We start from the raw sequence: 27,794 nt of genomic DNA, 5'->3' as shown, positions 1-27,794 counted from the left end.
CAATTTTCTTCAAAATGACGCTTGAGATCGTGTTGAATTCTTTATCCTCCACAAGCCTGGGATTCATGTTCCAAACTTTCACGACAACATATACACAAAATGGATCCTACTCACAATCCTTCATTTGAAAAATGTGGTATTATACATAACCATCCATAAAAGGAGAAAACTGATGGAAAATCATGTTAATTCTTTTCACCTGTGAACTACATACACACACAGTCTTGTGTGGTTGTGATGGCAGAGTAATGCTGTTGGTCAGACTGCAAACAAAAAGGTTACCTCATGGGACTTAAATAGACTTGGGCCTATACTACCACAAATCATACCATCAATGCATACAGAACCACCTCTTGTGTTTTTTGCCACATTCCATACTTGATAAGGCAGCTTATGTGAGCTAAAATAAGCTTGAGTAATGGAGCTGAATCTCCTTTTGCTTGATCTTTCCTTGATGTCCTGAAAGCATCTGTAGAGCAATGGCTGCTAAGGCAACACACATTATCAATCCATTGTTTTTTTCTTGGACAAAATCACCGCTAAGCTTAAAACAGAGAATCAGAATAGATAGTTGCAACTTGCAAGAACGATAAGCACAATTGACATAAAAGTATCAAGTGCATAGGTCTGGAGTTCAAGCCCCCTCCCCATACAACTCTTGTGGATGTACAACCTTCAAGTCTGATATGCCAATACGCACAAGAACATCGGTATATGTTACACAAAGTGCTTCCATGCAACTTTCTTGCGAGGATTTGTCATAGTTTCCTTGAACGTGCAGTCATAGAATAGGATTGCAGTGAAATACCTGTGCACAACCAAGTTTTCATAATTTTTTTATCCTTCTTTAAAAGAGCAACAATTCATATCTAGAAAGTACGCTCCATTGATAACCTAAGTAACAATTTCTTTGTACTATGGAACAGTAGATTGGTATCGAGGGACAATTCATACCCCCCCCCCAAAAAAAAAATCCATCTAAAGAAGTCAACATCCTACCCTACATGACCCGCTTTAAAGAAACCCATTCAAAAACCTAATTTTTCCAAGAGAAAACACATTCCCTTCTCTCATTGAACAAAAAAACAGGAAAGAGAAATAGCACCATAGGGAGAAAATTCAGACCAACTTTTCCAAGGAAAGTCTAGATTTTCCTTGCATGGAAAGTCCAACAAATGAAACATGATCATGATCCTATTTAAAAACCTTAATTTTCAAATAGGATCCACAATTCTCCCTCGTTTAAAAGCAGAAATACGCTGACACCACTGCTATGAAGAGAAATCCAAGACTATGTAATCAACTTTAAAGAACCCACTCAAAATGCAAGAAAGCTGACACTTTTTCTCTCCTTTGAAAACCCAAAACTAGATAAATGCATACTCGTTTTTAAAGAAGAAGATCCTTTACCTATCCCAAAAGCAATACAAGCCCTTTAGAAAATCCTATTCGTTTCTCATATAATAATAATAAATGAAGTAATACTATTTTAAAGGTAAGATCCATTCCATATCCCAAAAGCTATGTAGGCCTTTTGGAAAATCAAAGTTGTTTCTATCACAGAAGAGAAAAAACAGAATTATGACAAAGGAAAAAAACTATAAAAAAAAAGCACCATTACAACAAAGATATAGAATTTACCAATCCCAAAGGAAAATATCCTTCTGTAGACCCTATTTTGTTCTCTCATTTGAACAACGAATACGAAACAAAACACTATTATGAAAAAAGATATAAGATCATTTAGCCATCCGAAAAGCAAAAATCCTTCTAATTTGAATAAAACCAAGCTTATAACAAGGATAAAATACCATTTACCTGTCTCAAAAGCAACAAGAAATTTCCAAAGACCCTGATTGTCACAAATATAAAAGATGATTTACCTGTCGTAAGAGCAATAATCCTTTCACAAAACCCTAATTTTCGCCTCTCATTTACTATAACAAAGAGAAAAGATCATTTACCTGCCTCAAGATCAAGATTCCTTTGGCAGAGTAGAACAACACCGAGCCCAAAGTTGTAGCAACAGCAAGGAAAAACGAATCCCTCCAATGAATCCATTGAATAGCACTGACAACAATACGACCTTCTTCCCACCTTGGTAAACACATAGTCACAGAAGATGATGCTTTGCTAGCATCACTCGACTGTCCTTTGTATAAACTCATGATCATTACAGATCTTGATCTGGTCATCGCAATGAGATGGGTGGGCATGGCCAACAAACGCAGAGATGAGGATGATTTCATCCATCCTTCAAATGGAGCACCAACTGAGCCATGGTAGTGTGTAGAGATTGACAAGGCATCGTAGAAACAGAGGATTATTCACCTGTTTCAAGGCGTCATAGAAACAGAGGATTATTCACCTGTTTCCAGATTTTACTGGGATACCCCCGGGTTTACAGAAATCACTATAATACCCTTCAGCTGGAGTTTCATAATACTACATACTGATATTACCCCTTTGTAATAGTGCTGAAAATGACTGGTATACACCTTGCATGCGGTCTTACCAGTTTAGGGTTTAGGGTTTAGGAAATAATTAGATTTCAGATAGCAAACATTTGTCACATTTGTACGAGTAGTTCTCTATCTATCTATGTATGCGATAGTGAATTTTCACTTACATTAGGACGATTTGAGTTAATTGACATTGTTTTATGGGGGGAGGGTCTCTTTTGTTTGTTTTTTTTACCTTGGGGGTTTTCCCCAAGAATGAATTAACAATCACGCACAATTTTGAAAGAGGAATTTTTGTATGATTTTTTCCTTTGCTATAAGGTTGTTGCTACATTATTGTCTTATGTGTAAGCTCTAAGGCACATTTGCTAGGTGGTTCAACTTGTTTGTTAACCAACTTACACTCAAGAATTATTCATCGCTCCATAAAACCATAGTGAGAGAGAGAGAGAGAGAGAGAGAGAGAGAATATCATTCAAGGAGTTAATATTCGATACTTGGTTGTAAACCAATATAGGCCAAGTATGGTCACTACATTATGAACCAAGTTACACTCAAAGGCTATTCTTCTCTTCATGGTGTGGTGAGTGAGTGTGTGTGTGTGTGTGTGAGAGAGAGAGAGAGAGGAGATCAATTATCACCATCAATGGCCGATGTGATCATTTAAGTGTAACCGATAAAGGTCATTTAAAGTTATCTTTTCTTTCTGATCCAAACTATGAAAGTGTTTGGTAGACACTTTAGTGTGTGGAAAGGCTCGAGCTATGAGCATGGGCAATATTTGTGTAAGCTCTATGTTGATGCCTTTCAAGGAGCTATAAGCATTTAGGGTGATGGTGTATTCCTAGAGCATTTGCTTTAATGGTGACTAAATTAAGTAGAAGTAGACATAACCACACTTATAGATGTACTTGACATCACAAAGTTGTAAATTTCTCATTACATACTCCCACATGGGAAGGCATCTAAATTGGCCAACATATAGGCCTTACTATATAACTAGTTCATGAGCTCTATAAGCACACTTATAGATGTACTTGACATCACAAAGTTGTAAATTTCTCATTACATACTCCAACATGGGAAGGCATCTAAATTGGTCAACATATAGGCCTTACTATATAACTAGTTCATGAGCTCTCTGCAAAGCCAAACAACTTTTCTTGTATGTTGTGGTTTTCCCTCAAGTCCTCAACCCGAATTCGTTGGCTTGTTTTATAGAGAGACATTTGTCTTCCTCACATGCATGTATTCTACTCTCCCACTCAAAGAATGCCACAATGGGACAAATATTGTATATTTAACAAAAATAGCAAATTTCAATCTAGATGCTTCATGGCCCATTTTATGTAGTTTGTTCCAAATTTATCATGTCATGCCTCATGGGTTTTTGTTTAGAGTTTTCTCAAAAAATGTAATTGACCTCATCTTCCTTTCAGATTTGTTCTCCCAAAACATATGACCTTATTGACTTGTTTATTACTAACATGATGCATGCATTTCTTTTTAAGAAATTATTTAAAAGTATGGTGATGTTGAAACTACAAGTCATATGCCTTTTACTTTTGCATGACACCCATGCCAAGTAACCATTTTTTTGTCATGACTAGAAGAACATTGTTAGTTATAACACTAGTGCCAATTAATCTATGCCAAGTAGGGAATACATTGAACTTCTTTTTAAATGTGCTCCCTTCGTGTTTCATCCCTCTTGCCAAAAGGTTAAATTTAGTACTGAATTAGGTGGTGCTCACATATTGGAAATCCTTGCATTAAGTATCCAACTATGCAAGAGGTATTCTTGATATTGCATCACCACCATCAATGACACACCATCATCTCGATATAAGAATATTATGATTGCCTCAAACATAAATGGGTTTGCAGGATAATATATGCATTTATTATCAAATGAGTAATACCATAAGAAGATGACTAGAATTATAGATGGAGAACATGATTAGATATATAGGTAACATTGTTCAAGGTTTAATACATCTATCAATCTAGTCATTAGACCATCAAGGCATACTCAAATCCAATTTTACCTTTATGCATTGAAATTTCTTGGACCTTGAATTCCCATAATTTTGTAGAGATGTTTTAAAGGTTTCACTATGTTCTATAAAGTGCCTTAAATTTTGGAAGAGGATGTCTACTCGAAAGAATATCTATTTATATACATAAGAGAATGTACATATATCATACCTTGTATAAAAATACAACTTCAAGTCAAAAGTGATTGCATCATCATAAGAAATATGATGCTAATATGCATCTCTAATAGCAATAATCAGGCATCATTGATTCACCTTCATTGGCAAAGGCCTCAGGTTCAAACATTTGGGCTGATTCATCACTATAAGCACTACCAGAATAAGATTGGTGAATACTACTAGAATCCTCGTTAATACCATTCATGAGAATTGGTGCATCTTTTGTGCTTTCAATGGACAAAAAGAAAAGAGTGCAAGTGACCAGGGATGCTGCAAGCCCGATAAGAGTCAACTTTACTCGGCTCAAGGCAGGTTTAACCTGTGTGATGTAAAAGTTGTGAATTTTTTCTTTTCAATTCATTATTTTACACAAATGAGAAAAAGTTTTGTGGCTTATGTTTTTACACAAATTAGAAAAAGTTTATGGCTTATGTTTTTACACAAATGAGAAAAATTTTGTACAGTTCGTTTGCTGCACAAATGATAACAGGTTGGGAGTTTGTTTTTACACAAATGAGAAAAAACTATGAAATTTGTTCTGCAGAAATGAGTGAGAAAAAGTAGCGAAATTTGTTGACCACCAAGAAAATGTTTATTAACACAAAATGTCTTATACAAAAATGAGAAAAAAAGTAATGAATTTCGTTTTATATGAAATAAAGAAAATTTTGTGAAGTTGACACATGAAAAAATTGAAGTGCTTACTATACATAAATGAGGAAAAAGACATAAAATTTGTTTAATGCAATGCTTCACGGTCATTCATTACCTTGTACGAACCAAGAAGCCGATCACGAGCCAACACTTCAGGAGGCTTTATCCAAACCTATCAACCAAAAAAAGTGGATAAATACTTTCAAGGTGTAAGAATAGGATATGCATTTGAATCACAATCATGGTATTTAGAACCCAAATATGAAATGAACTGTGATGTGGATTACATTGGAAATGCCTTTTTGGTATCTTGTTCTTTAAACTATTCTCCCGTGTATTTGTTCATCATTACTCTCTCCTTGCACTCTATGAAAGTAGATAGGAAGAGAACGACAGACAGAATATTGAATTATTATTATTATTGCCCAGATGGATGTAGCTCAATTGGTAAGGTTGCCCAATGGAGACCAGGTGGTCCTGGGTTCAACCGCTACATTCCACAGTGGCATCTAGTAAATTAAGATGATTTGTATGGAGTAATAGAGAGGTGAGAAAATTGGGTTTCGAACCCAAGATGTAGTGCTAGTAGTGTAAATGACTTAACAATAAGGTAAGCTAATTACAATAAATAAAATAAAAGTTGAATTATTCTGGTTTTGGCATCATCCAAATAGAATTTTTTCATGTTGAAATTTTCTTTTCTTCTCACTCTAGAATAATTTTAACAGTTGGAACTGAAATGAGCTGGAAAAAAATTTCTACTCATTTTCTGAAGTGATAATATAACAGCTTTCTGAACTCCCAATATGTATTTCCTGAACACTAAAATCCAAATATCTCCAAACCCAGATTCGCCCACTTGCTGGGAGGACAATCATTCGCCCATCCTGGAGGAGATACAAGTACTTTTCTGCACAAGGTACAAACGGGGCCCATGCTGCTACATTCAAAGTATATCAGCAGAAAAAGGTTTTTTCTTCATCGGTACTACAATTCCAAAGAAAAGATTTACTCGCAAGAAAAATACCTAAATCCTGATTTACTTTCACAATGGATACTTTGGTGTTCCATATGTTTAAACCAGTAGGTGCTCACACGAACTCTCGACTCTCAACTGATTTCATATTGTCATCAGAGATAAGCTTATGTATTGGGCTACACACCAGATATGTATACACAACAGCTACATTATCATATTGATTCTTTGATATATTTACTCCTCCCTGACCCTGTCTTTCTCTCGAATACTCTTTATCAACAACTGACAATTTCATCATGGCTTGTATACCTATTGGATCTTTTCCCTGAACTTCAATTTAATTTCATAGTTCACTACCTAATGGAGCAAACCCTTTTATATACCATTAGCTGCTACATGCACGTTCCATGCTATGTTCAGTAAATGATTTCATGCTGTATATAACAGACATAAATCAACGTAAACAAGTTGGAAATGGAATGCCTTTTTACCTGTCCATCATACCATCCTGTTTCTTCATCTGAAAAAAATAATATTATAACAGTTTTTTAGAACTCAAAACAAGAAGAATCTATAAATTGTTTAACAAAAGCCATGCTATTGCTACCACATAACATTCTAAAGGCCTTTAATGTACTGTGCAACAGAAATGTTATTTTCCTTTCCCACATGATGGATTGGTGCAAGACGCATACATTCAACAAAGATACTGTATTGATTTGTGGAGCCAATAGTACTGTATTGATTTGTAAAGGCAGCAAAAAGTGAAACCCATTATTTTCATTTCCATGTATGGAGTTTGGTGTGTGTGAGAGAGAAAAATATGCATTCCATAGTGAAGCTAATGCTGCTACTACACGTCATTCAAAGGCTAAAAACTATAATGCATGTGTTTCCTTTTCCATGTACAAGATTTTGGTGAGAGAGAGAGAAGCATACACTCCACGGTTGCACTGAAGAGACGATTTCCAACATATGCCCAACCAAGGTACATCCGTAAAGATGCTAATGTGACTGCTAACAGGCCACCACAGAGGGCTCCAATGCTACATTTAAGAAACTCTTTCTCTGGATCCATATTAGATGCCACAATCGGCCACCCCAGGAACAATGAGACCGCCGTCCCTATTGCTGATAGTTTCAATGTATATGACGAAAGATCGCCGAGTGCCCAAGAGAATAGTACTGAATCTACAAGACTTTGGTATTCATTCACTGGTTGTTGCTCTTTGGGGACAGGAGAACCAAAACCCAAACTACCATTAACAAAAGGACGGCCGGAACGATAAAAGCTATTATCACCATTGTTATTATTATCAGATTTTCCTCCCTTTTGTAGCCTGGCCATTGTGATCATGTTATGCAATACGTTTCCATGTGAGAATGATCTCTCCCTTGAATGTCTTCCAGGAAGAGAATGCACTTGTCTGGACCTAGATCCAAATTCTTTTCTTAGGAGGAATTTCTTACCAAGAGAATAATCCAAACACTTTGTGGATGCAGAAGCAGTTAACCAACATGCTGTTTCCATGTCAGGAACCAGGATTTGAGTACCAATATATAACTTGAATCCAATATCTATTGAGTTATGGAGTCACCTCTCCCCTAAAACATGATTATATTAAAGTGTCAGTTTTTCTCACCAATATCTGTATCATGGTTCTGGGAAGAACCCTGAAATATCCCAGAATTTTTTTATTTACCCAAATGCCCCTACATTTTCTTTATTTTCTCCACGCACGCTCAGTTAACCCTCTCTCGATCAATTAAATGGTCATTTCCATCCTTTTTTCCTCAATTATTTCTACTATTTGAGCAACTACTAGTCAATTCTTCTTTTTCAGGTTTGACCAGGGGCAGTTCATAGAAGACACTGGAACCATAAGGGCACTTGGGAAATAAACAATAATAACTCAAAGATATTTCAAATTTTTTCCCCATTCATTTTCCTATTATGAGATTTCAGACGGTTATACAAAGAAGGAAAACACTATGCCATTCATGGTTTATAAAAGAAAATTTCTATTTCATGTCCTAAAACTGCATTATTAATTTTCCTATCAGAAAATTGCACATATAAACTAAAGAAACATTCAAACTCAATCTGTGATTGACAGTACCATGATGATATACAATTGTTGAAGGGTAAAAGTGAGATGAATTCTCTTTTACATATAGTTATTGAGGTGATCTTTGATAGCACAAAAAACAATGTTAAAAGAGTATTATGTAGAATGTCATAAACCCTGAGGGTGTTCTAAACATACGTATATACAACATCAATCCAATAGAGAGAGCTGTTTCTTATTTGCATATAAAATATCCTAATCAAATTTAATGATGAAAGATTGGGCATAAGTAATTGTGTCCTACAGTACACAATGTAATACTCTTTCAAGAATACATTAGCCTGCTAAAGGTATTCAAGGACACCTCTTCATAGATCTTATACGCTTTTTTCCTGTGATTATTAATGCAATTAGCTACTAGCATAAGTAATTGTATCCTACGTTACACTATGTAACATTCTTTCATGAACACACTAGCCTGATAAAGGTATTCAAGGACACCTCTTCATGGATCTTATACGCTTTCTTTCTGTGATTATTAATTCAATCAGATACTAGCATAAGTAATTGTATCTTACGTTACACTATGTAACACTCTTTCAAGAATACACTAGCCTGCTAAAGGTATTCAAGGACACCTCTTCATAGATCTTATACGCTTTCTTTCTGTGATTATTAATGCAATCAGATACTGGCATAACTTAGGCATTCTTTTTTGCAGTAACAGGAATATCAACACTAAAGAACAAGCGACAGCAGTGTCACTATGAACTCCTGTTAATGGTGACCAGAATTCCATCAACAGTCTAGAGTAATGGTAAGATTCCAATTTAGCTGGTCATTTCTTGCTTGTTTTTATAAACTTTTCAGTAGCTTTTGCAATTTTTGGTCTTTCCAATCTAATGTTTGGTATTTGATCATGTCAATCTTTGCTTGTTTAGCTCTACTGATTATTAGTTCATTCACCATAGGGACAAATCATGAGGCATGTAGAGCGCATGCACTTTGAGGTTAAGAAGTTATTATGATTGGCCCCACACAGTGGTTATATACATGTGATAACAATGGAATATTGGGGAAGCTCATTAGACCATACAAATAAAGAGCATGAATTTGAACCTTGTTGGAACTGACATGTGGCAACTAAGCATTCATAGGAATGTGAATTTTACTTTTTCAATCCTATTTCAGTTTTTCCAATTGTTTGAGGAGGAGAATTTGTCATAAATGGGGCAAACAAAGTGAGTCCATATTACATAGGATCATTGCCTCTTCAGATCCTTTAATGTCCATGTTTCCTATTGTTGCAAAGTAGAATTTGTCAAGAATAAAGAAAAACTAGGATTATTCATTTGCAAACTACTTGGCCTTGTATGCAGTCAGAGTTTAATAACATCCTCAAATAGAAGAATGGCTCTTTGCTATGAATATATTCAAACCCTTGACATATATTCGATGACTATTTTCAGTGACCATATGCAAACCCTCTAAATACATTTCACAACTAAATTCAAGGAGTCTTGGATATTTCCACACCAATCAGAGGTGTCCATGACATCACCTTAATTCTTTGAGGTGGTGGTGGATTTGTCTAAATAAAAACTTAAGAATCTAAATCGAGAAGAAAAAAGTAAAAACAATTTGGATTCCCTATTCGATTCAGTCTTTTGATGAGCATCTTCATTCATGTATCAAGCTTAAAATTTGATCATTCAAGACCTTTGCCCCATTATATGCTTTTGGAAGCCATGTCTAATTGAAAAAACATGTTCATTAAACTCGTCTCTTCATATGATAGAAACCCTAAATATCGATATCTTTATCTGAGTAAAAACCTTAAACATCCATATCTTCGTCTGGGATCACCCCTAAATTCATTCATAGCTTTATCTAGCAGCAACCCAAAAACATCCAAGTTCTTAAAGCTTAATGTGACATCTTTATTGGAAAGAAAGCGTATATATCAACATATTATGTGAGAAAAAAAAACTAAACTCGGAGCTTTACCTTGGAGAAACCCTAAATATCAGATCTTTATTTGAGTGGAAAGAAAGCCTTGATTGACATCTATAGCCATGAAAAAATAGCATTCAAGAAATCCTGATGATTACCAAATTATATTATAAATATAAATATATATATATATATACTGATCTGGATCAACGAGAATGAGAGGAAGAAGAAATCACCACTAATTATCTGCAAATATATATATATATATATATATATATATATATATAGGAAAATCAAGAAACAAAGCAGGCAAATTGGGAAAAACCTTACCGAGGGAAGGGGGGGGGGAGGAAGGGAGGAAGGGAGGAGAGAACCCGAGACCAGGCAAAACGTTAAACGTTTAATGTATGGACGACGTTAAACGCTCCGGCTCTCCCTGCGTCAGCTCTCCTTTTGCCTCAGAGACAGAGCTCTCTTTTCCACCCACATACATACATACATACATATACATACATGATACATACATACATACATATTGATACATACATGATTACATCAATAGATATGTACATGTATGAATGCATGCATAGAGACACTCGTAACGAACCCGACTCTGACCGGTCTCTATCGCGTCTAACCTGAACCAATGGAATTTGGTGTCACCAACATTGTATGAAGAATGCCTTTAGCTTCGTATCGACATCCAAAGCGACCAAATCGATCTACCATGCAACTCACTATATTGTTGTATACAAGGAAAAATACGATAAACTTCCATTATGGATTTGAAGTAAGCGCATCCCTTTCCAACCAGCCAACATGACAACGAGTTGCAAGAAGGCTTGTGAAGAACATCCATGATGAATATACATACAATAATATACATCGGATGTAAATACACTTGGGTGAGATCGATACTTGTTGCACGTAAAGACCAATTCCCTTAGTACATATCAAAAACTCATTATATGTCTCTCTATATACATGTATGTATGTATGTATGTATCCATTGATAAACGTAAGAAATGGTTGCCAAGTTTGTGAAGGAAGAAGGCGTTGAAGAATTCACCATTGGGAATGTAGTCATTTTGCTTTTGTTATATGTGGATGATGTAGTGTTTTTTGCAAATACTTTCGGAGATGCACATAAGCTTATGAAGGCATTGGAATTTTTTGCATGCATACTAAATTAACAGCCAACGGCTCTAAAACAAAGATTATGCTTGTGAAGAGCCAAAACAAAGATAAACCATGCATTCTATACAATGATGAGCCACATAAATGTATAGATATCTTTAAATATAATGGCCTTGAAGTTCCTTTAAGTCATAGATGGAATGAATGTGCTACACTACACACAAGGTAGGAAAGAGAGAAAGCATGGAGAATATTAAGTGTTGGGTCCTCAAGAAATACCTTTTCCACACATTGATGACGTGGGTGCTTCTCTATGGGGTAGTTGCATCCCTAACTCTACTTGGAAAGAGTTTGAAAATGTCCAAAAACATTTTTCTACGAGTTAAGAAACAAACGGTCACATACACACCAACAATGGACTATGACGGAGCACGGACGACGAGGATACAACCGACAAGGCTACAAATGTGGACTTGGAAGTGATGAGGCGAAGAACCTGGAGAATATTCTAGAATCCTCTAGAACCTTCTAGTTCTAGAAGTTTCTAGAGGTACGTGACTATGGAGTATTTTTAGATCAAACACATTATTCAAATATAAGGTCATATCAAAATGGTTGAGTATAACATCTTATTTACATAAGGTTGCATGTTCAATCCTCACCAACTATGTATTTTATGTCATTGTATTGTGTCACAAATGCCATACACCCTCCTCCTTGAAACAAGACCATTTCCCATTGAGATGTTGCTTACTCACATTGACTTCCTAGAATTGCATGGGAAGCTAGCAAAAAGATCAAAACCAAAATTTATGTTCTGGTTAGATGCAAGATATGGAATTTCGGTTTCGTAGATGGGACGTAACACACTTGCTTCATCGTGCATCACTAAAATCCTTTGTGAATGAGGCCTTTTTGCAATGCCAATGTATCATGACATAGAACAAATGTGGAGGCTCACACTTCACACATTATACCACACATGTTGCACCTAACTACAAAACCATATGCTTAAAAAAATGGGGAAACCGATACATGTTAGAGCCCGTCCCGTTGTTTGCCATTCAAACCCTTGTTTCCATGCATATTAGCTCACATACATTGCCATGTGTGTCGGGCGTTGTGCACAAGTCATGAGAACATTGAGTATGCACGTTTTGCCCTAAACAAGTTCAAGAGTCAAGTATTACACTTTGAAACAATGCTCTACCTTTGATCATACTCGAGCATGTTTTCCACACATCTTCGAGCAAGCTCAATCCTTGCACAAATTTCCCTCACAAATTCTCAAACACCGAGAATCGCTACTCACTTTCACATGTATCGCGTGAAATGTGATATTTTTGGTCTCATAGGCCATATTTGACCTCGGAAGACAAAAATAGGTAACTCAGAGACATCGCTAGATTGATTGGAATGAAGTTATAACACATTAGCATGTATTACTATAGCAAAACAACCTCTTCAACAAATAGTCGAGATAGAATAAACACAAGACCTGTCGCATTGTCTTGAAGCACCAAGAAAGCACATCAATACATACATAAATTTGTCTAAGGGATGAAGTAACCGAGTCCAAAGATTACATAAAGGCTTTCTTGTGTTGTTTTGCTTGCATCACTTTTTATGGTACAAAATTAAGATACCTATTAGATGACCATGACAACTGATTTAGTTGAGGATTAAAGCGGGGATAAGGTTGGATGCAAGCACACATAATACTCATGATAGGCGATAGATAGCCAATAGACAAATAGTAAAATAAAAGCGACACTAGTAGACGAAACTATAAGCATGGCATGTGTTACAATATCGTGGTAGGGGAGGTGAATCTCATCCACTTTTTTCAAAGTGACCTTAGATGATGTCGTGAATAGATCGAGTAGTTGAATGCAACAGACTCAAATGTGATTTTACACAACATCATGAATAGGTCACAAGGTTGCATGCATCACATTGCAATATAGATCGAGGAGCGATTGCATGGAGTAGGGCCTCAGAGATGTCATGAAATGGCATGAACGAGGCAATGCAGGCAGTCAGACAAGAACGGGGCTCTCGGTGAGAGTAGACGAGGCGGCGGATCGAGGGCAGGCAAAAGGTGGGTGGAAGCGGGAGGCGTTGCACAATCTATATAGAGTCATTCGAGATCGGGTGTGAAGATAGATGGATATATAGATAGATAGATAGATAGAGAGAGAGAGAGAGAGAGAGAGAGAGAGAGAGAGAGAGAGAGAGAGAGAGAGAGAGAGAGAGGCCCTTTGGGTGGACATGGACATTGGACATCTATCTCCTCACATCACATCACATCTCTCTCTCTCTCTCTCTCTTCTTCTCTCTCTCTCCTTCCTCGGCCTAACCTTCTCTTCTCATTTGGAAAAGAAGAAGAAAGAAGAAGAAGAAGAAGAAGAAGAAGAAGCCCCTCCTTTTCTCTTTAGAATTATTATTACTATTACATATTTAGGTTATAAGTCTCTCTGTCTCTATCTTTCCTCCCCTGTTCTCCGATGCATTCTCAGTGGATTTTGATGCCCTAGTACTGCTCCCATGGCGTCGCACACAAGCACCGGCCCCTCAGAAACTCTATTCCTGCATTGAGCTCGAGCTCGATCCGAAGCTTCCCCCACTGAATGAAGATTCGCTAAAGAACAGAGGAATCTCCATCGCCATGATAAAACAAATACTAGGAAAGCTCCCTCGCCACAAACCCCAGAAACCAGACGGATATGAGAAAGAAGGAGCGAATTTTGTCAAAAACCCGAATTCAGGCCCTTCTATTGCCACTGCCCCAGACAATACTCAACTCAGCAATGGTGTGAAGAATACAGCGGAAAACGATGGAAAAAACGAGTTTTTCGAGCCGTTGCCTCTTCTTAGAGAAGTTAGCAACACTGAGAAGCAGAGTTTATTCATTAAAAAGCTTAGGCTTTGTTGCGTTTTGTTTGATTTTGTAGGACCAGATGCTTCCAAAAACATGAAGGAAAAAGATGTTAAGAGACAAACACTACTGGAGTTGGTTGATTTCATTGGCTCTTTCAGTAGTAAATTCTCTGAAAATGCCATGGAAGAGGTGGTTCATATGGTATCGGTAAATGCATTCCGAGATTTACCCCCATCGATACACGAGACTTCAGTTTTTGATTCCTTTGATCCCGAAGAAGATGAACCTGCCACGGAACCTTCTTGGTCTCACCTTCAAGTTGTTTATGAGCTTTTCCATCGATTCATCATGTCGTCAGAGACTGATCCTAAGATAGCTAAACGTTACATCGATCATTGTTTCATACTCAAGCTCATTGATCTATTTGATTCGGAGGATTCAAGAGAGAGAGACTACCTCAAGACCATCCTCCATCGAATCTATGGTAAATTTATGGTCCATCGGCCTTTCATTCGGAAGGCTATAAACAATGTTTTCTATAGGTTTGTCTTTGAAACTGAGAGACATAATGGCATTTCCGAGCTATTGGAAATACTTGGTAGTATTATCAACGGATTTGCTTTGCCTCTGAAGGAGGAACACAAGATTTTCCTTGTTCGGGCTTTGAATCCACTCCACAAACCAAAGTGCGTGTCAATGTATCATCGGCAACTATCGTACTGTATAACTCAGTTTGTCGAAAAAGATTTGAAGCTCGCCGATACTGTAATAAGAGGATTGCTGAAGTATTGGCCAGTTACAAATAGCCATAAGGAAGTTCTATTCATAGGAGAATTAGAAGAGGTATTGGAAGCAACCCAACCAGCGGAATTCCAACGATGTATGGTTCCTCTATTTCGGCAAATCGGACGATGCCTTAACAGCTCACATTTTCAGGTGTGGAAGACTTTTATCCTTTAATTTAAATGGTGTTTCCTACTCATGTTTCTGCGTTGGTGTCTCTGGCATTGTATTTAGGGAAATTGTAGAAGTACCTAAATAATCCTCTGAAATATCAAAGCACCCTTTCTATTTTCTAAGTTCTAACATATCAAAAGTCTCCTTGAGTCAATGAAAATTTGGAGTTTTGTGTTTACTCAGCTTTGATGCTTATATGCATAGGGTATGGTTGAGATTATATTTAGGGAATCTATAAAAAATACTGCTCTGAATCTGGAGAATGGCTGTACTAGTTTCTAGAATACAACAAATATCCATAAAATAACAGAAGTACCCTTAGGAGCTTCAAAATGATCAAAAGTACCCTTTGATCAATGATGTTTTCCTATTGAATAACTGGTGTCAAATCAGTTTTGAAACTTCTATATGTAGCTTTATCAGGCATTATTTTAGGGATATCAAAAGTGCACATATTAGTCTCTAAAATATTGCAAGCATCCTTAATTACTTCCCGAAATATTGAGAATATCCTTTTTAGTTTCTAAAATGACAAGAATAGCCTCACTAGCTCCTAAAATATAGGAAGTATTTGCTTAGCTGAATGAGTGGCATTTTCTCATCGGATATTTCTACCTGTGGTTTAGAAGTCAAGGTAGGAGTGAAGTGAATTCTGCTGCTTAGTGCTTGTTGAGAAAGTCAGAATACATTGTTTCCTGTGAGAACCTCACCTACGGCAGTGTAGTGTTCTAATGACATGCAAATCAGTGCATTAGCCAATGAATATGGCCTAGAAATACGCACTTATGGGCAGTGTATGTTTTGTCGACATGCAAATCAATGTATTAGCCAATGAATATGGCCTAGAATTACACGCTTATGCCTACAGAAGAAGAAATTTCAAAGGATGCATACCCACACGAGAAGAAATAATGTACAGCTATACAAGGATATATTCTGATATGCTATTGCCAACTCTTTGAATTCTAAATTGATAATCAGTTACTTCCAAATGTTGTTTTTTAGTTGGGCATTCAACTCGCGTCACAAAATTCAAGAATCAAGTATCAATATTGATGATAGTCTAGTTTGGAACTGTTTGGACTCCTTGTTTATGTCCTATATAGAATTGTAGACATGTCGGATTTGGTTCATCAATCTGAGAATATCAATGATAATTGTATATCTATTCTTGATATGTGCACTCAATCTCTAAGGTTAACTTTGATTGCACAACATACGGTTTTTGCCATGTCCTATAAAGCACATGTAATGTAATAATCTAAACTTTGAAAAGTCAGTATTCTGATAGACATTTATTACTCAAACTGTGATGTTATTAGTTTTGTAAGTTGTTTTGCAGACCCCATTTATAATTACCTAGGCATCTCTATCCATGGAAGGTAAAACTGAAAATGAAAAGATTGTTTCGAAGTACATGGCAGATGCCAAATTAAAAGTCCCTCTTTGTACACATGTCCACTGATGTTTTCATGCCGAATATATGGAGACACATATGTCACATGTCCTTCATACAGCAATAGACCAGGTCCAGACATGATCTCATTAGTGCTGGATAGAGATTTGATGATGTATATAAATACCTCTAGAGGATCAAGTCTGTCAGCTTTGCTATCAGGAAGTTGGAATCTGAGAATGATTATGTATCCCAGTCGCCCAGTGTATTTCTTAGATCAGAGAAAGATATCATTTTGTCTTTAGACAAGTCTGTGCATGTCTCTTTAGAGTGATGGAGTATGCTCATCCAAGCTGCTTGGAGTATTTATGAGATCAGAGCAAGATATCATTGTCTCTTTAGAATAATGAAGTGCACTCATCAAAGATGCTTGGTGCACATCCTTCCTAAAAGGGTCTCTTTGATGGAGAGGTTCACTGGTTCCCCTAGGCAGATAACGACGAGAGTTTGAGACACTGCTCTTGTTGTGGATGTTAAGAACATAAAATATCCACATCTCACTTAAATAGACAAGACCGTGGATGTCTTTTTAGAGTGGAGTATGCTCATCAAAAGTGCTTGGTGCACATCTCTTGTGGGAGAGGTTCAGGATCCACCTTGGCGGATAATGTTGAAAGTTAGAGATACTGCTCTTGTTCTGGATATTGAGAACAGAAAATGATCCAAATCGCACTTAAATTCATGAGGCAGTGACAACACTATCGCCCATAACTATTTCAGGAACAGTCAAAACAAACAGCTTGTATTATATTGAGGAGCCAATTACAGCTGTTTGTCTAGCTGCACTCTCTCAACCTCCCAATTGGGATCCTTGATGTCTACCAGTAAGGTAGACTTAATCTCTGGAAAGCTGAAGGAGATAATGATGACAATGATGTTAAAGCAGGAAATATGGTGAAGGTAATATTAACAATGAAGTTGATAGTGATATGGAGTATTAAGAGGATGTTGATGTTATAGGAGGAGGAGGAGAAAAGGATGATGATTAGAAAGGTCACAATAATCTTTATGAAGATGAAATAGATCTCTGTTTCTTGCTGCTGTTTTTTTTCTCAAAGGCTTATATCCCTTGCTTACTTCTCTCTCTTTTTATTAGTAATGTAGCTCTCCACCAATAGGACTTTTCTCCCCCATAACCAATTAGCACCTTCTCTTTTGTAAAGATTAAAAAGTTTAGCTTCTCACTCTTGGCATTTGGCGTACATGGTCCCCAAACTTGTTTTGCTTTTTCTTTACTTTCACACACATTCAAACATAAATGCCTACATACATACACAAACATGCACACAAACAATCAAGCACACCTGCAACCACGCACATACTAATCTAGACCACATGCACACAAGCATATACATGGAAGCACATACCAAAATATGTCCACACTTGGGAAAGGCTCCTGCTAGTCAGTATGATAAAGAACCTGAGATGTGACCATGCAACCCCACATGGAAACGTTCATGGGGGGAACAAATTTATTGGCAAATCCAGAACTGTTTCCAATGTCAACATCATCAATGCCAGTATGGACCATGACACTGATGTGTATATCTTCATAAGATTCAAAGCCATCATCACATGACTTGAAGACACCTTCCTCACCCCACTAACGTTGCAAAATCAGGTCACTGCATGATCAATATTTTCAGAATGAAGCAAGGTCAATTCCATTGGTCAGGCATCAATCCTGATTTTTGGTTATCCATCTAGGAAGGTAGAGTAGAAATACATTTTTCTTGATTGTAATCTTTGTCAGGTCTCATGGTCCATTGCAATTTCTTAGAGGCTTCAATATATTTCATTCTTTTCGCAAAGCAATAATTTTGCACTTGTTTTTTGGAATTTGAGTTTCTTTTTATGCATAAACAGATTGTATATTCAATTCATGCATGGTTTTTTTTCCACAAAGCTTGTCTCTAATGAATCATAAGCCCTAGCAAAATTTCACAACTTTGATTAGATTTTACGCATGACATTAGATTTTGGCTCTCCCATTGTTGATGTTTACTGCAAATATTTATCATACAAATCTTTTTTCCATGAAATTTGGGTTGTGTAGGTTGCTGAGCGTGCACTATTCTTTTGGAACAATGATCATATTGTAAGCCTCATTCAGCAAAACCGAGAGGTTATTCTGCCAATCATATTTCCAGCCTTAGAGAAGAATGCAAGAAGCCACTGGAATCAGGCTGTCCACAGCCTCACATTCAATGTGAGAAAAATGTTTATGGAAATGGATCATGAGCTTTTTGAGTATTGTAAACGTAAATTTGAAGAGGACGAAATGAACTCAAAATCATTGCAAGAGAGGAGAGAGCTCACATGGGATCGGTTAGAAGTTGTTGCCTCTTCTAAAAGCATGTCGATTGAAGCTGTTTTAGTTCAACCTAATTGAAGAATAGATCAACATTATCGTCATCGTCGTCATCATAAACATCATGGGCATCAGAAACATTATGAGATTCTAACAAGGTTAAGTATCAACCAAGATGGAGTTCAGATGAAATGATACAGAAAGATGCATTCGGTTGAAAAAGAAAATCATACGTAACACATCATATGGCATGTTTGTGTGTGCAATCAATTGTGGTTGCATATCTTCATCACTATCATCATCATCATTATATGTTTTCTATATGTAATCCTTTTGTAATCCATAAGACCTTGGACAAAGTTTTTTTACTCTGGTGAATGATTATCTTCATACTAAAAGAGTAGAGGGAAAGACAGCAAGAAGTCATTGATTGTTTGAGTGTTTGTATGTGTGGGAGGGATATGTAATTTGTTGGCTACCTTCTTGGAACCGGTAAATATTTGTCTCGGATGATCAGAGAGTTCTGCTTCAAGGCAGTATTCCGATGATTTCTGTAAAAAGGATATTTAAGGTCTTGTAAGTAAGCCCTCACAATTTCACAGTGGCATTTACTTTAAGATGATGCAGCTTATATGCATATATATATATATATGTCCACATACACATAAGACACTAACCTATGCATCAGCATATCCCTGTCCCTAATATGAATATACATCTCCACATATGTAACTTTCCATATACATAATGTATACAGTCTACATATATGTAGACACCTAAATCTATCCACATCCATGTGTGTAAATACACATACATTTACTAGGAAACACGGCCTAGATTATGAATAACTGATGGAAATGCATGCTTGGTGGAGGATACAATGAATATAGCTGGCCTTGAAGCATTTTTGTTCATTGGTTAGTTTAATACATATCTTGTTCTTTGGATGTGCAGCACTTGATTGCGAGCCAATGTCTAGAGCCCTTTGAGATTTGAACTAGCTCAAAAATGATGGTGAAGTTTGTTATGATTAGTGAACCATAGGAATAGGACATGATAATATGTACTAAAGTGACATGATAATATGTAATGTGGCATTGGTCAATAACCCATGTGCTATTTTGTAATTGTGATTAATGTATAATTGCATTGTTGCAATTTATAAGGTTGTATTCTATTTTATTTGTTTGTGAACTTAATTCATTTCTATATATTGAGATTACAATGGTAATGAGTTAATGTATGAACGATTCACCAACATAATTTATAGTCTACTTTTTGAGTTTGCTGTAGTTTTCCTCATCATGAATTGTCTAAACAAAAATGTTGAATATATGAAGGTTTCTTTCTCACGAAGAAAAGACAAAGGGACTTATGATTAGCGAACATCATGAATATATGAAGGTTTCTTTGCTTTGTTAAATCTCTCAACCTTGATGGATGGTCAAGTGGGTACTTTTGAAAGGGCATGCATGGGCTCAAATTCACTCTTATATGATAATGTTTATTGGGATAAAATTAACATATGTGGATATATCTTAGATGGAAGTCGTTAATAGTTATGTCGACTTTGCCAATTTCAAAAGGTGGGATCTTAAGACACCTTAGGGAGTTGGACATGATGACACTATGGGAAGCCAAATGCTTTGTATTTTATGTCAGAGGTTTGGAAGCTTTGGATCTTATGAAGCCTTGGAAGACAAATTCTATACCAAAGCTTTTGGATTCATTAGGCATTTGACGGTTTTTGAAAGTTTAGTCCTCGAGACATCTTTTGTAGGGAAGGTCATCACCATCATAATAGGAGGGGTCTAAGAGCTAAAACATCGAGGCACACATGTTTGTAAGGTAGACGCTTGACTCGTGTGTGAATGTTTTTGACAATAATAAAACTCTTGGAAACCAATGGGTTAGAGAGAGTTTTAATTTTTTTTGGATGAGACAACATCTACTTGCAGGAAAGGCAACTGGGGAGACATATTTTCAGAACGTAAAAATCGACCAAGATTCAACCGTTGGAAGTAGAGGGAGGCATTTGGGCGAAGTAATGAACCTCGATACTAACTGAAAGCCGTTGTGCGATGTTGGTTTCAGAATGCATGCATGCATGTATGTACGCATGTATGATAAGGTAGTATACATACATACATTATTACATACATACATAGGTATATGCTATATAGCATATATGTATAATGTAGTATTGTATTGTATAGTATAGTATGTGTTATGGGCATAACCATATAATATCCCGTGGTGAGAAGGTACCGTAGTATTCTATACATGTAGATAAAGTGTGAGGGTTGAACAAGAGTGTAAAGAAGGAAATGATTACTTTTAATCCTTGGGATTGGGACAACCCATTAGGCCAAGTGTGAACTTGCATGGGGGCCTTGGGTTTGGCCATAAATATGAGGCCTAGCTACCCTCATTTTATCATCTCTTGACTACGTAAAGACTCCGTTCTTGTGGTGGGGTCAACTCTTGTAGCGAGCGTGCCAGCACCAGGTATGACTCGACGCCATGGCAATGGTATCGGACGCCGATCGAGGCTTGAGTCCGTCTCGATCCCTTCGCTTGTGGGTGGTCGGGTGGATCTTCCCTTATTTCTCTCTCTCCTTTCTTATTAATCTATCTTTGTTATCCTTATCATATGCTTACTTTAGAACATAACTCTAGTCTCTAACAGTATAGTACGTAGTACGTAATATACTCGAATGCATTGGCTAACATTCTTTTTCATACGCATGTTATCAAAACATTCTTATGTTTTTTTTTTTAAATTACAAAATTTACCTTAATTTTCTTACATTAAAAAAACACTTACCTTATAATACGTAAATAATGAATACAAAAGTACACCATACTTCGAGGGTGTCTACCATACTCGAATGGTTGAAACATTCGCGAATGCGTATGTACGTATAGTTCATACTTCTATAGTATGGTATAGGAAAAAAAACAGAGGACGTCTACTGTAGCGCTATTATTGTACTCTGAAGATTTCTAGGGTTTGCAAAAAGCTTCTGTCTCTCTCTCTCTCTCTCTCTCTCTCTCTCTCTAAGTGTGGGTTCTCGTTGAATCCTCTATCTCGTTTCTCTGTCTGTCTGTCTCTGTCACTGTTCTCTTACACACGCTCATATACCCACCTTCACGAACTCACAGACATAAACTCACATTTGAAGAAGAAGAAGAAGAAGAAGAAGTATGATGCAACAATCGCCCACAATATCTAACGAACCTTCACAACAGAATCAAGGTCAACAACAGTGGGTTGTCATGTCTCAACAACAACAACAACAACTGCAGCAGCAACAACAGCAACAGCAACAGTATATGGCGCAGTCAACTGAGCTTTCTTCTTCATCTTCGTCTTCTCAGAGTCCTGGAGATGTTAGAACACTATGGATTGGGGATCTACAGTATTGGATGGATGAGAATTACGTCTACGGCTGTTTTGTTCACACTGGAGAAGTAAGCTGCAATTGTTCTTTTTTAATTTACCTGTCCTGGTTTTCGTTTGTGTTCTTCTTCTTCTTGTATTTTGTATTTAAGTAGGGTTATCCTTTATGCATCCATATAATTTAAAGCCTTTATGTTGTTTTATATGCCAACGGCTGTCTCGCATGTCCTTTGATGTGGTCTCATATGTGCTCAAATTTGGTATTTATTTTTGTCTAATGTGGTCTTTTGTATGCCCAATCCGAAGTTATTATGTCAAATGCTTAATGTAGTCTTCTATATTCCAAATGTCCACCCTGATATTTTATATGCTTCATGTGGTTTTCCACTTGTATTGTTTTACTTCAATTTTCATTCTTAGATAGGGATAGGGATAGGGATTGTACGTTGAGTTTGCTGGCAACACGTTGCATTTCATGTCCTGAATATGGTTCCGAAATGCAGTCTTATAAGTCCAAATGTGTTTTTTATATACCTAATGTTATATTTTATATGCCCAAACATTGTATTTTAATGCTTAATGTTACATTTTCTAAAACTTAACATGGTCTTATGTGCCCATTGTTGTCTCTAACAGAGACTCCTATGTGTCAAATGTAGTTTTTTTGCTTCCTTTCATTCCTTATTTTGGTTCTGTCTATTGTATGCTAGCAATGTCTGTTGTGCTACAAATATGTCATTATATATGCTAAAATGTTGCTCTAGTATATTCTTAATGTGGCTTTTGATATATCAAATGTCGTCTTCCACATGATCAATGTGTTATTTGGGTGTTCAGGATATTGGTTGTTCTATTTATGTTCATGTAACAGGACATGGTCAATGATAAGTTATCTTATGCCAGTGTGGATTTTGCTTCTCTTTCTCTGGATATTTCTGTTATTATGCTTTCATCAAAATGAATAAGATATCACACATCGTAGATATATGGATATACAAAATATGGCTATTGGGTTGTAGGTTATTGGTGTTCTACTCTGGTGCTTATGTTCTCTATTTGCTAGCTTTTATTCCAAATGGATTTTTGAGCCTCTCCCTACAGCTTTTTATACTTTTGGTCATGTCGGAAATAGTTAACAAGAAGCTATGGTTTCAATAGCCTTAAGAATCATCACTGAGAATTATATTTATAGGACACATATTGTATTTTTTGTTGTATATGTTTCGTCATTTTGCTGATTACCATTTTGTCTACTGTTGGGCTTATTATTCTTTTTGTAGCAACCTGATGTGTTATACTGTACAGTCATTTGTGCTGATCTTTGTTTTTCTGGTAGTGGACGCGTCCTTGTTTATTTATGGCTTCCTTAAAAGATTCACAAATAATGTTGAATATATAAATGTTTCAGTTGAGAAAGTCAATCGTTAATGCCAGAATTTACTTAAATGCTGATCTTGATTTTTTTTCCATATTATTTGATTTATTGTTGTTTCTTCTCTGCATTAATTATGATTTTATTTCAATGTTTACTGTCTGATTTGAGAAAGTGTTAGTCCACTCTTTTATTTACTTGAATGTAAAACATCTGGTTTGATAAAGTGACCTTCCACAAGCATCTTATTAATTTGTAGTCATTAGTTAAATAAATCCTTCGCTGTCAGGGGACGAGTCTGTGTACCTCTGATGGCGTGAACTTCCTTTTACATGGTTAATCAGCAATGCAAGTAGAATGAACTTGTTCTGGTGGGCTTAACTATTTTTATTTATATTTAGGTTATAAGTGTCAAGATAATTCGAAATAAACAGAGCATGGCCTCTGAAGGATATGGGTTTATTGAATTCAATTCCCATGGGGCGGCTGAGAGAGCATTGCAAGCATTCAGTGGAGCCATCATGCCTCAAACCGAACAGCCTTTCCGATTGAATTGGGCTGCATTTGGTATGTCGGATCGAAGAAGTGATGGTAACCAAGATCATACCATCTTTGTTGGTGATCTTGCCCCAGATGTTACAGATTATGTTCTCCAAGAAACTTTTAGGTCTCGGTACTCCTCAGTTAAGGGTGCTAAAGTTGTAATGGATACAATCACTGGTCGTTCGAAAGGATATGGATTTGTCCGCTTTGGTGATGAGAATGAAAAAACGCATGCCATGTCAGAGATGAATGGTGTTTATTGCTCTAGTCGACCCATGCGAATTAGCGTGGCAACGCCAAAAAAAGCTATGGGAATAGCACAGCCATACAGTAATACCAAAGGTAGTCACAGTAAAATTGTTTGTTCTGTTTTTTTGTGATATTTTTTAAAGTATACTTGTCTTGTTAATCTGTATTTAAAGGATTCAGATGTAGTCAATTTACCTACCACTGTGCTGCTACTGTGTTTTAAGGATAGAAACATTGATTAATGACGAAAACACTTTGCTTGTGTTAATTTGGGTCTTATGTATTCAAATGTTGACTGATGGAGAGACTAATTTCATGTTTTTTTGAGAACCAATTCCTGGAGTGTATGTGAGCAAATTTTGGGAATGTTATGGCATGTAAATGCAGTTATCATGTTTCAGTAGAATTTTGAAGAGTTTGCCCCAAGGATATGAATCGTAGAAGCAAAAAAGTTGCTTTGGTGATTGAGACACTTATATCCAAATAACTCTTTTGATACCCTAGGTCTTTAAGATTGGAGTAAGTTCATGATTCACAGATCTACTAGAGCTTTCTTTAGTAAAGATTTCTGAGCACTATTCTTCGAGTGTATGTGAACAAATTTGAGGGAGGTTATGGCATGTAAAGCAGATATCAAGATTCAGTAGAATTTTTAAGAGGTTGCCGCAAGGATATTAGTCATAGGAACAAAAAAGCTTCTATAGCGATTCAGAGATTGAAATCCTAAGAATTATTTTGGTACCTAGGCCTTTAACAGTTCATGATCTACTAGAGCTTTCTTTAGCAAAGATTTCTGAGCACAATTTATCGTACTTTTGTAGTTGTGTTTTTAGATTCCTTTGGTTAAAAGTTTATTAGCTATTTTTCCCGTTCACAGCTTTTGATGCTCTCTAAGCCAAGTTTTATGAACTTGGGCAAAGTATCAAAGTAAACAGGTATTTAAGGCTTATAAGGCTAATGTTGTCTTAAAGCAGGAGGTCAAGAGGCTCTCTTCTCATAAGGGGCTCCTCATCACAACACTTCAACAGGAAAGGATCCTGATGTTTAGTTGATGGCCTCTGTCTTAGGTCAGTGCTCGGTGCATTAAATCTGGTTCCGTAGCGTACGCATGACACTTTTCCTCACATATGGAATTCATGATATCTTTTCCAGTTATCTTCTTGTATTTAGGAGGTTAAAATGTTTTTATTGTATTCTTTTGGAGTTGCTTAAAGTTTTCCCCTAAAAGCATGGGAGCTGCTTGTGAGTTGGATTGATAAAGTTTCATCTCCTTATGGGTTGTTCTTAACAAGAATATTTTGCTTTTGCCCTCATGTATAGATGCTAAAACTTAAGTGATGCCTTATATCTTATATTTTAGCTTATGGCGGAGCTCCTGCACAAGGTTTTAATACAGACAATGACCCCAACAACACTACAGTAAGGCTTCTGTAGGATATTTCTCCAACATTGAGTTCATGTGGATAGTCAATTAACGCTCAGATTCTTTTAACAGGTTTTTGTTGGTGGACTAGATCCAAATGCATCTGACCAAGATCTTCGCCAAGTTTTCTCTCAATTTGGAGAGTTGGTGTCGGTTAAGATTCCTGCTGGAAAGGGTTGTGGTTTTGTGCAATTCGCACACAGGTATTAGTCTCGTTTTGTTCTTTTCTTCATCTATTTATTCTCGTATTTGCTAATGTGAGCATATCACATTATGTATAGAAAGGCACCCTTTTTATACAGAAAGACCTTGTTGATAATTGTTATCTGTTCTCATCTTTAGTTGGAAGGTGTTGATATATCACAAATTGCATAAAAGGCTTTCCCCACTTTGCCAAAGTCTTTACATGCTGTTTCTTCATCTATGCTTTCTTTGGTCAAAGGCATTGCTATATCATGATAGTTTTGCTAAGTAATGACTTTTTATCCCACTTGTCTTCAGATCTTCTGCTGAGGAAGCAATACAAAAGCTTCATGGATCAGTAATTGGGCAGCAATCTGTACGCCTGTCATGGGGAAGAAGCCCAGCTAACAAACAGGTTTTTTTGCACATTCAAAAACTCATGTTGGAGCCCTATATTTTTCTGTTGAATGTTTCATCTGATGGGCTGTTTTAATGCAGAGACAGGAAGGTGCTTGGGGACAGCCACAACCTGATCCAAATCAAGTGAATGTTGGTTATTATGGTTATGGACAAGGCTTTGAAGGATACAGCTATGGCCATCCAGGACAAGAAGGTCCTGCCTATGCTTATTCAGGTTATCCTGGATATGGAAATTATCCACAGCAGGCATCTTGACCTAGGAGCTGTAGGTTGGTTCCATATACAACACAACACAAGTATGGTGGGAAAGTTCTCAATGGTTCTTTATTCTTGGTGCTATTTGCTTTCCGTTTTATGTTTTTTTTGTTCTGTTGCTTATGTTTCCTTTACTTTGAAGTTATTTCCATTCCGTTTATGGTATTACCTATGTTATTACTTAGTTTTCATAATTGATGCATTGCCTTTATTTACTCACTGCAGCTTTGACCATATATAAAAATTAAAGTCGGCATATTTATGTTGCTTGAAATTGAATTGGGCTCAAATTTTAATAATATATCATGTGATTTTCTAGCAAGAAAGCTTAGGTAGTAATTACCCTAACCTTCATCATTTGTGCACAAATGATAGAGTTGCCTCTTTATTGACAATCAACAAGTGCTACAGCAGGATAATTCCCGTACCCACTATTCTTACAGATATTTTAGTCGAGATGTTACCAAAGATGGATATACCAAAGTTGAGTTACCATTCAACCATGGAACCTCTCTTATTTGCAAGTTTTGTTCTGTATCATAGCTTTGTCATTGTCAATTTTCTACTAGAAGCAAATCTTTGGGAGGATTGACTCTCTAGACCAATATTGAGTATTTCTAGTAGAAGCAACACTTTGAAAGGATTGATTCTCTATAATGGAATGCTAAATGACAGTCTTCCTTGTGGTTGAAAGGTGTTTACTGATGTCATTTGTAGTTGCATTGAATACCATTAGATCTTCATATATCCATAACACTGCTTTTCTATAATTATTTCCAGTGTAGCAATGCAACTACTGGGAAACTGCAGAAAATGTCAAAACTCCAATCTATTATAGAGAGGGTGCTGTCAACAAAGTTATCCAATATTC

The 27,794-nt window shown here is 36.5% G+C and overlaps 4 protein-coding genes across 6 annotated transcripts; 2 read left to right on the top strand and 2 right to left on the bottom strand.

Moving 5' to 3' along the window:
* Window positions 1–3: 3 nt before the first annotated feature.
* Window positions 4–2,436, bottom strand: LOC147866856 (uncharacterized). Of its 2 annotated transcripts, XM_087317363.1 has the most exons (5): window positions 1,965–2,436; window positions 1,819–1,852; window positions 1,642–1,716; window positions 379–808; window positions 4–263 (listed from the first exon to the last, which is right to left on the bottom strand). In XM_087317363.1, exons 1-4 carry the CDS (start codon window positions 2,247–2,249, stop codon window positions 759–761), a joined length of 444 nt encoding a protein of 147 aa, XP_087173489.1. In that variant the 5' UTR covers window positions 2,250–2,436; the 3' UTR covers window positions 4–263; window positions 379–758. The 2 variants fall into 2 exon arrangements, with proteins under 2 accessions (XP_087173489.1, XP_087173488.1); XM_087317362.1 differs by lacking the exon at window positions 4–263 and having other exon boundaries at window positions 270–808; window positions 1,642–1,852.
* A 2,180-nt stretch (window positions 2,437–4,616) lies between these two features.
* Window positions 4,617–10,766, bottom strand: LOC147866855 (YCF36, putative (DUF1230)). Its single transcript, XM_087317361.1, has 5 exons — window positions 10,664–10,766; window positions 7,251–7,916; window positions 6,803–6,831; window positions 5,448–5,504; window positions 4,617–4,997 (listed from the first exon to the last, which is right to left on the bottom strand). The coding sequence occupies exons 2-5, from the start codon at window positions 7,840–7,842 to the stop codon at window positions 4,743–4,745; spliced, it is 933 nt and encodes a 310-aa protein (XP_087173487.1). The 5' UTR covers window positions 7,843–7,916; window positions 10,664–10,766; the 3' UTR covers window positions 4,617–4,742.
* Window positions 10,767–13,926: 3,160 nt separating this feature from the next.
* LOC147866854 (serine/threonine protein phosphatase 2A 59 kDa regulatory subunit B' gamma isoform-like) lies at window positions 13,927–19,443 on the top strand. Its single transcript, XM_087317356.1, has 2 exons — window positions 13,927–15,287; window positions 18,821–19,443. The coding sequence occupies exons 1-2, from the start codon at window positions 14,139–14,141 to the stop codon at window positions 19,154–19,156; spliced, it is 1,485 nt and encodes a 494-aa protein (XP_087173482.1). The 5' UTR covers window positions 13,927–14,138; the 3' UTR covers window positions 19,157–19,443.
* Window positions 19,444–22,187: 2,744 nt separating this feature from the next.
* Window positions 22,188–27,142, top strand: LOC147866853 (polyadenylate-binding protein RBP45-like). Of its 2 annotated transcripts, none has more exons than XM_087317359.1 (6): window positions 22,188–22,549; window positions 24,252–24,735; window positions 26,003–26,061; window positions 26,138–26,268; window positions 26,567–26,663; window positions 26,753–27,142. In XM_087317359.1, exons 1-6 carry the CDS (start codon window positions 22,283–22,285, stop codon window positions 26,921–26,923), a joined length of 1,209 nt encoding a protein of 402 aa, XP_087173485.1. In that variant the 5' UTR covers window positions 22,188–22,282; the 3' UTR covers window positions 26,924–27,142. The 2 variants fall into 2 exon arrangements, with proteins under 2 accessions (XP_087173485.1, XP_087173484.1); XM_087317358.1 differs by having other exon boundaries at window positions 22,192–22,549; window positions 26,747–27,142.
* Window positions 27,143–27,794: the final 652 nt, after the last annotated feature.

Source organism: Azolla caroliniana, unplaced genomic scaffold (assembly GCF_043228905.1).
Source record: "Azolla caroliniana isolate FFs.n. ecotype wild unplaced genomic scaffold, voAzoCaro1.0.p SCAF_3, whole genome shotgun sequence".
NCBI lineage: Eukaryota > Viridiplantae > Streptophyta > Polypodiopsida > Salviniales > Salviniaceae > Azolla > Azolla caroliniana.
This window is presented reverse-complemented; position numbering and strand designations above follow the sequence as displayed.

Excerpts from the sequence above, each read along its gene's own strand:
- LOC147866856 (XM_087317362.1), bottom strand. The coding sequence starts at position 2,249 with ATGAAATCATCCTCATCTCTGCGTTTGTTGGCCATGCCCACCCATCTC. Across the intron at positions 1,853-1,964 it reads GAATCTTGATCTTGAGGCAG|GGTCTTTGGAAATTTCTTGT; the intron begins GTAAATGATCTT and ends TGTGACAATCAG. Across the intron at positions 809-1,641 it reads GATATTTTCCTTTGGGATTG|GTATTTCACTGCAATCCTAT; the intron begins GTAAATTCTATA and ends GGTTGTGCACAG.
- LOC147866855 (XM_087317361.1), bottom strand. The coding sequence starts at position 7,842 with ATGGAAACAGCATGTTGGTTAACTGCTTCTGCATCCACAAAGTGTTTG. Across the intron at positions 6,832-7,250 it reads CTTCAGTGCAACCGTGGAGT|ATGAAGAAACAGGATGGTAT; the intron begins GTATGCTTCTCT and ends TATTTTTTTCAG. Across the intron at positions 5,505-6,802 it reads CAGGATGGTATGATGGACAG|GTTTGGATAAAGCCTCCTGA; the intron begins GTAAAAAGGCAT and ends TTTGGTTGATAG.
- LOC147866854 (XM_087317356.1), top strand. The coding sequence starts at position 14,139 with ATGATAAAACAAATACTAGGAAAGCTCCCTCGCCACAAACCCCAGAAA. Across the intron at positions 15,288-18,820 it reads TTAACAGCTCACATTTTCAG|GTTGCTGAGCGTGCACTATT; the intron begins GTGTGGAAGACT and ends TGGGTTGTGTAG.
- LOC147866853 (XM_087317358.1), top strand. The coding sequence starts at position 22,283 with ATGATGCAACAATCGCCCACAATATCTAACGAACCTTCACAACAGAAT. Across the intron at positions 24,736-26,002 it reads GCCATACAGTAATACCAAAG|CTTATGGCGGAGCTCCTGCA; the intron begins GTAGTCACAGTA and ends CTTATATTTTAG. Across the intron at positions 26,664-26,746 it reads GAAGCCCAGCTAACAAACAG|AGACAGGAAGGTGCTTGGGG; the intron begins GTTTTTTTGCAC and ends GTTTTAATGCAG.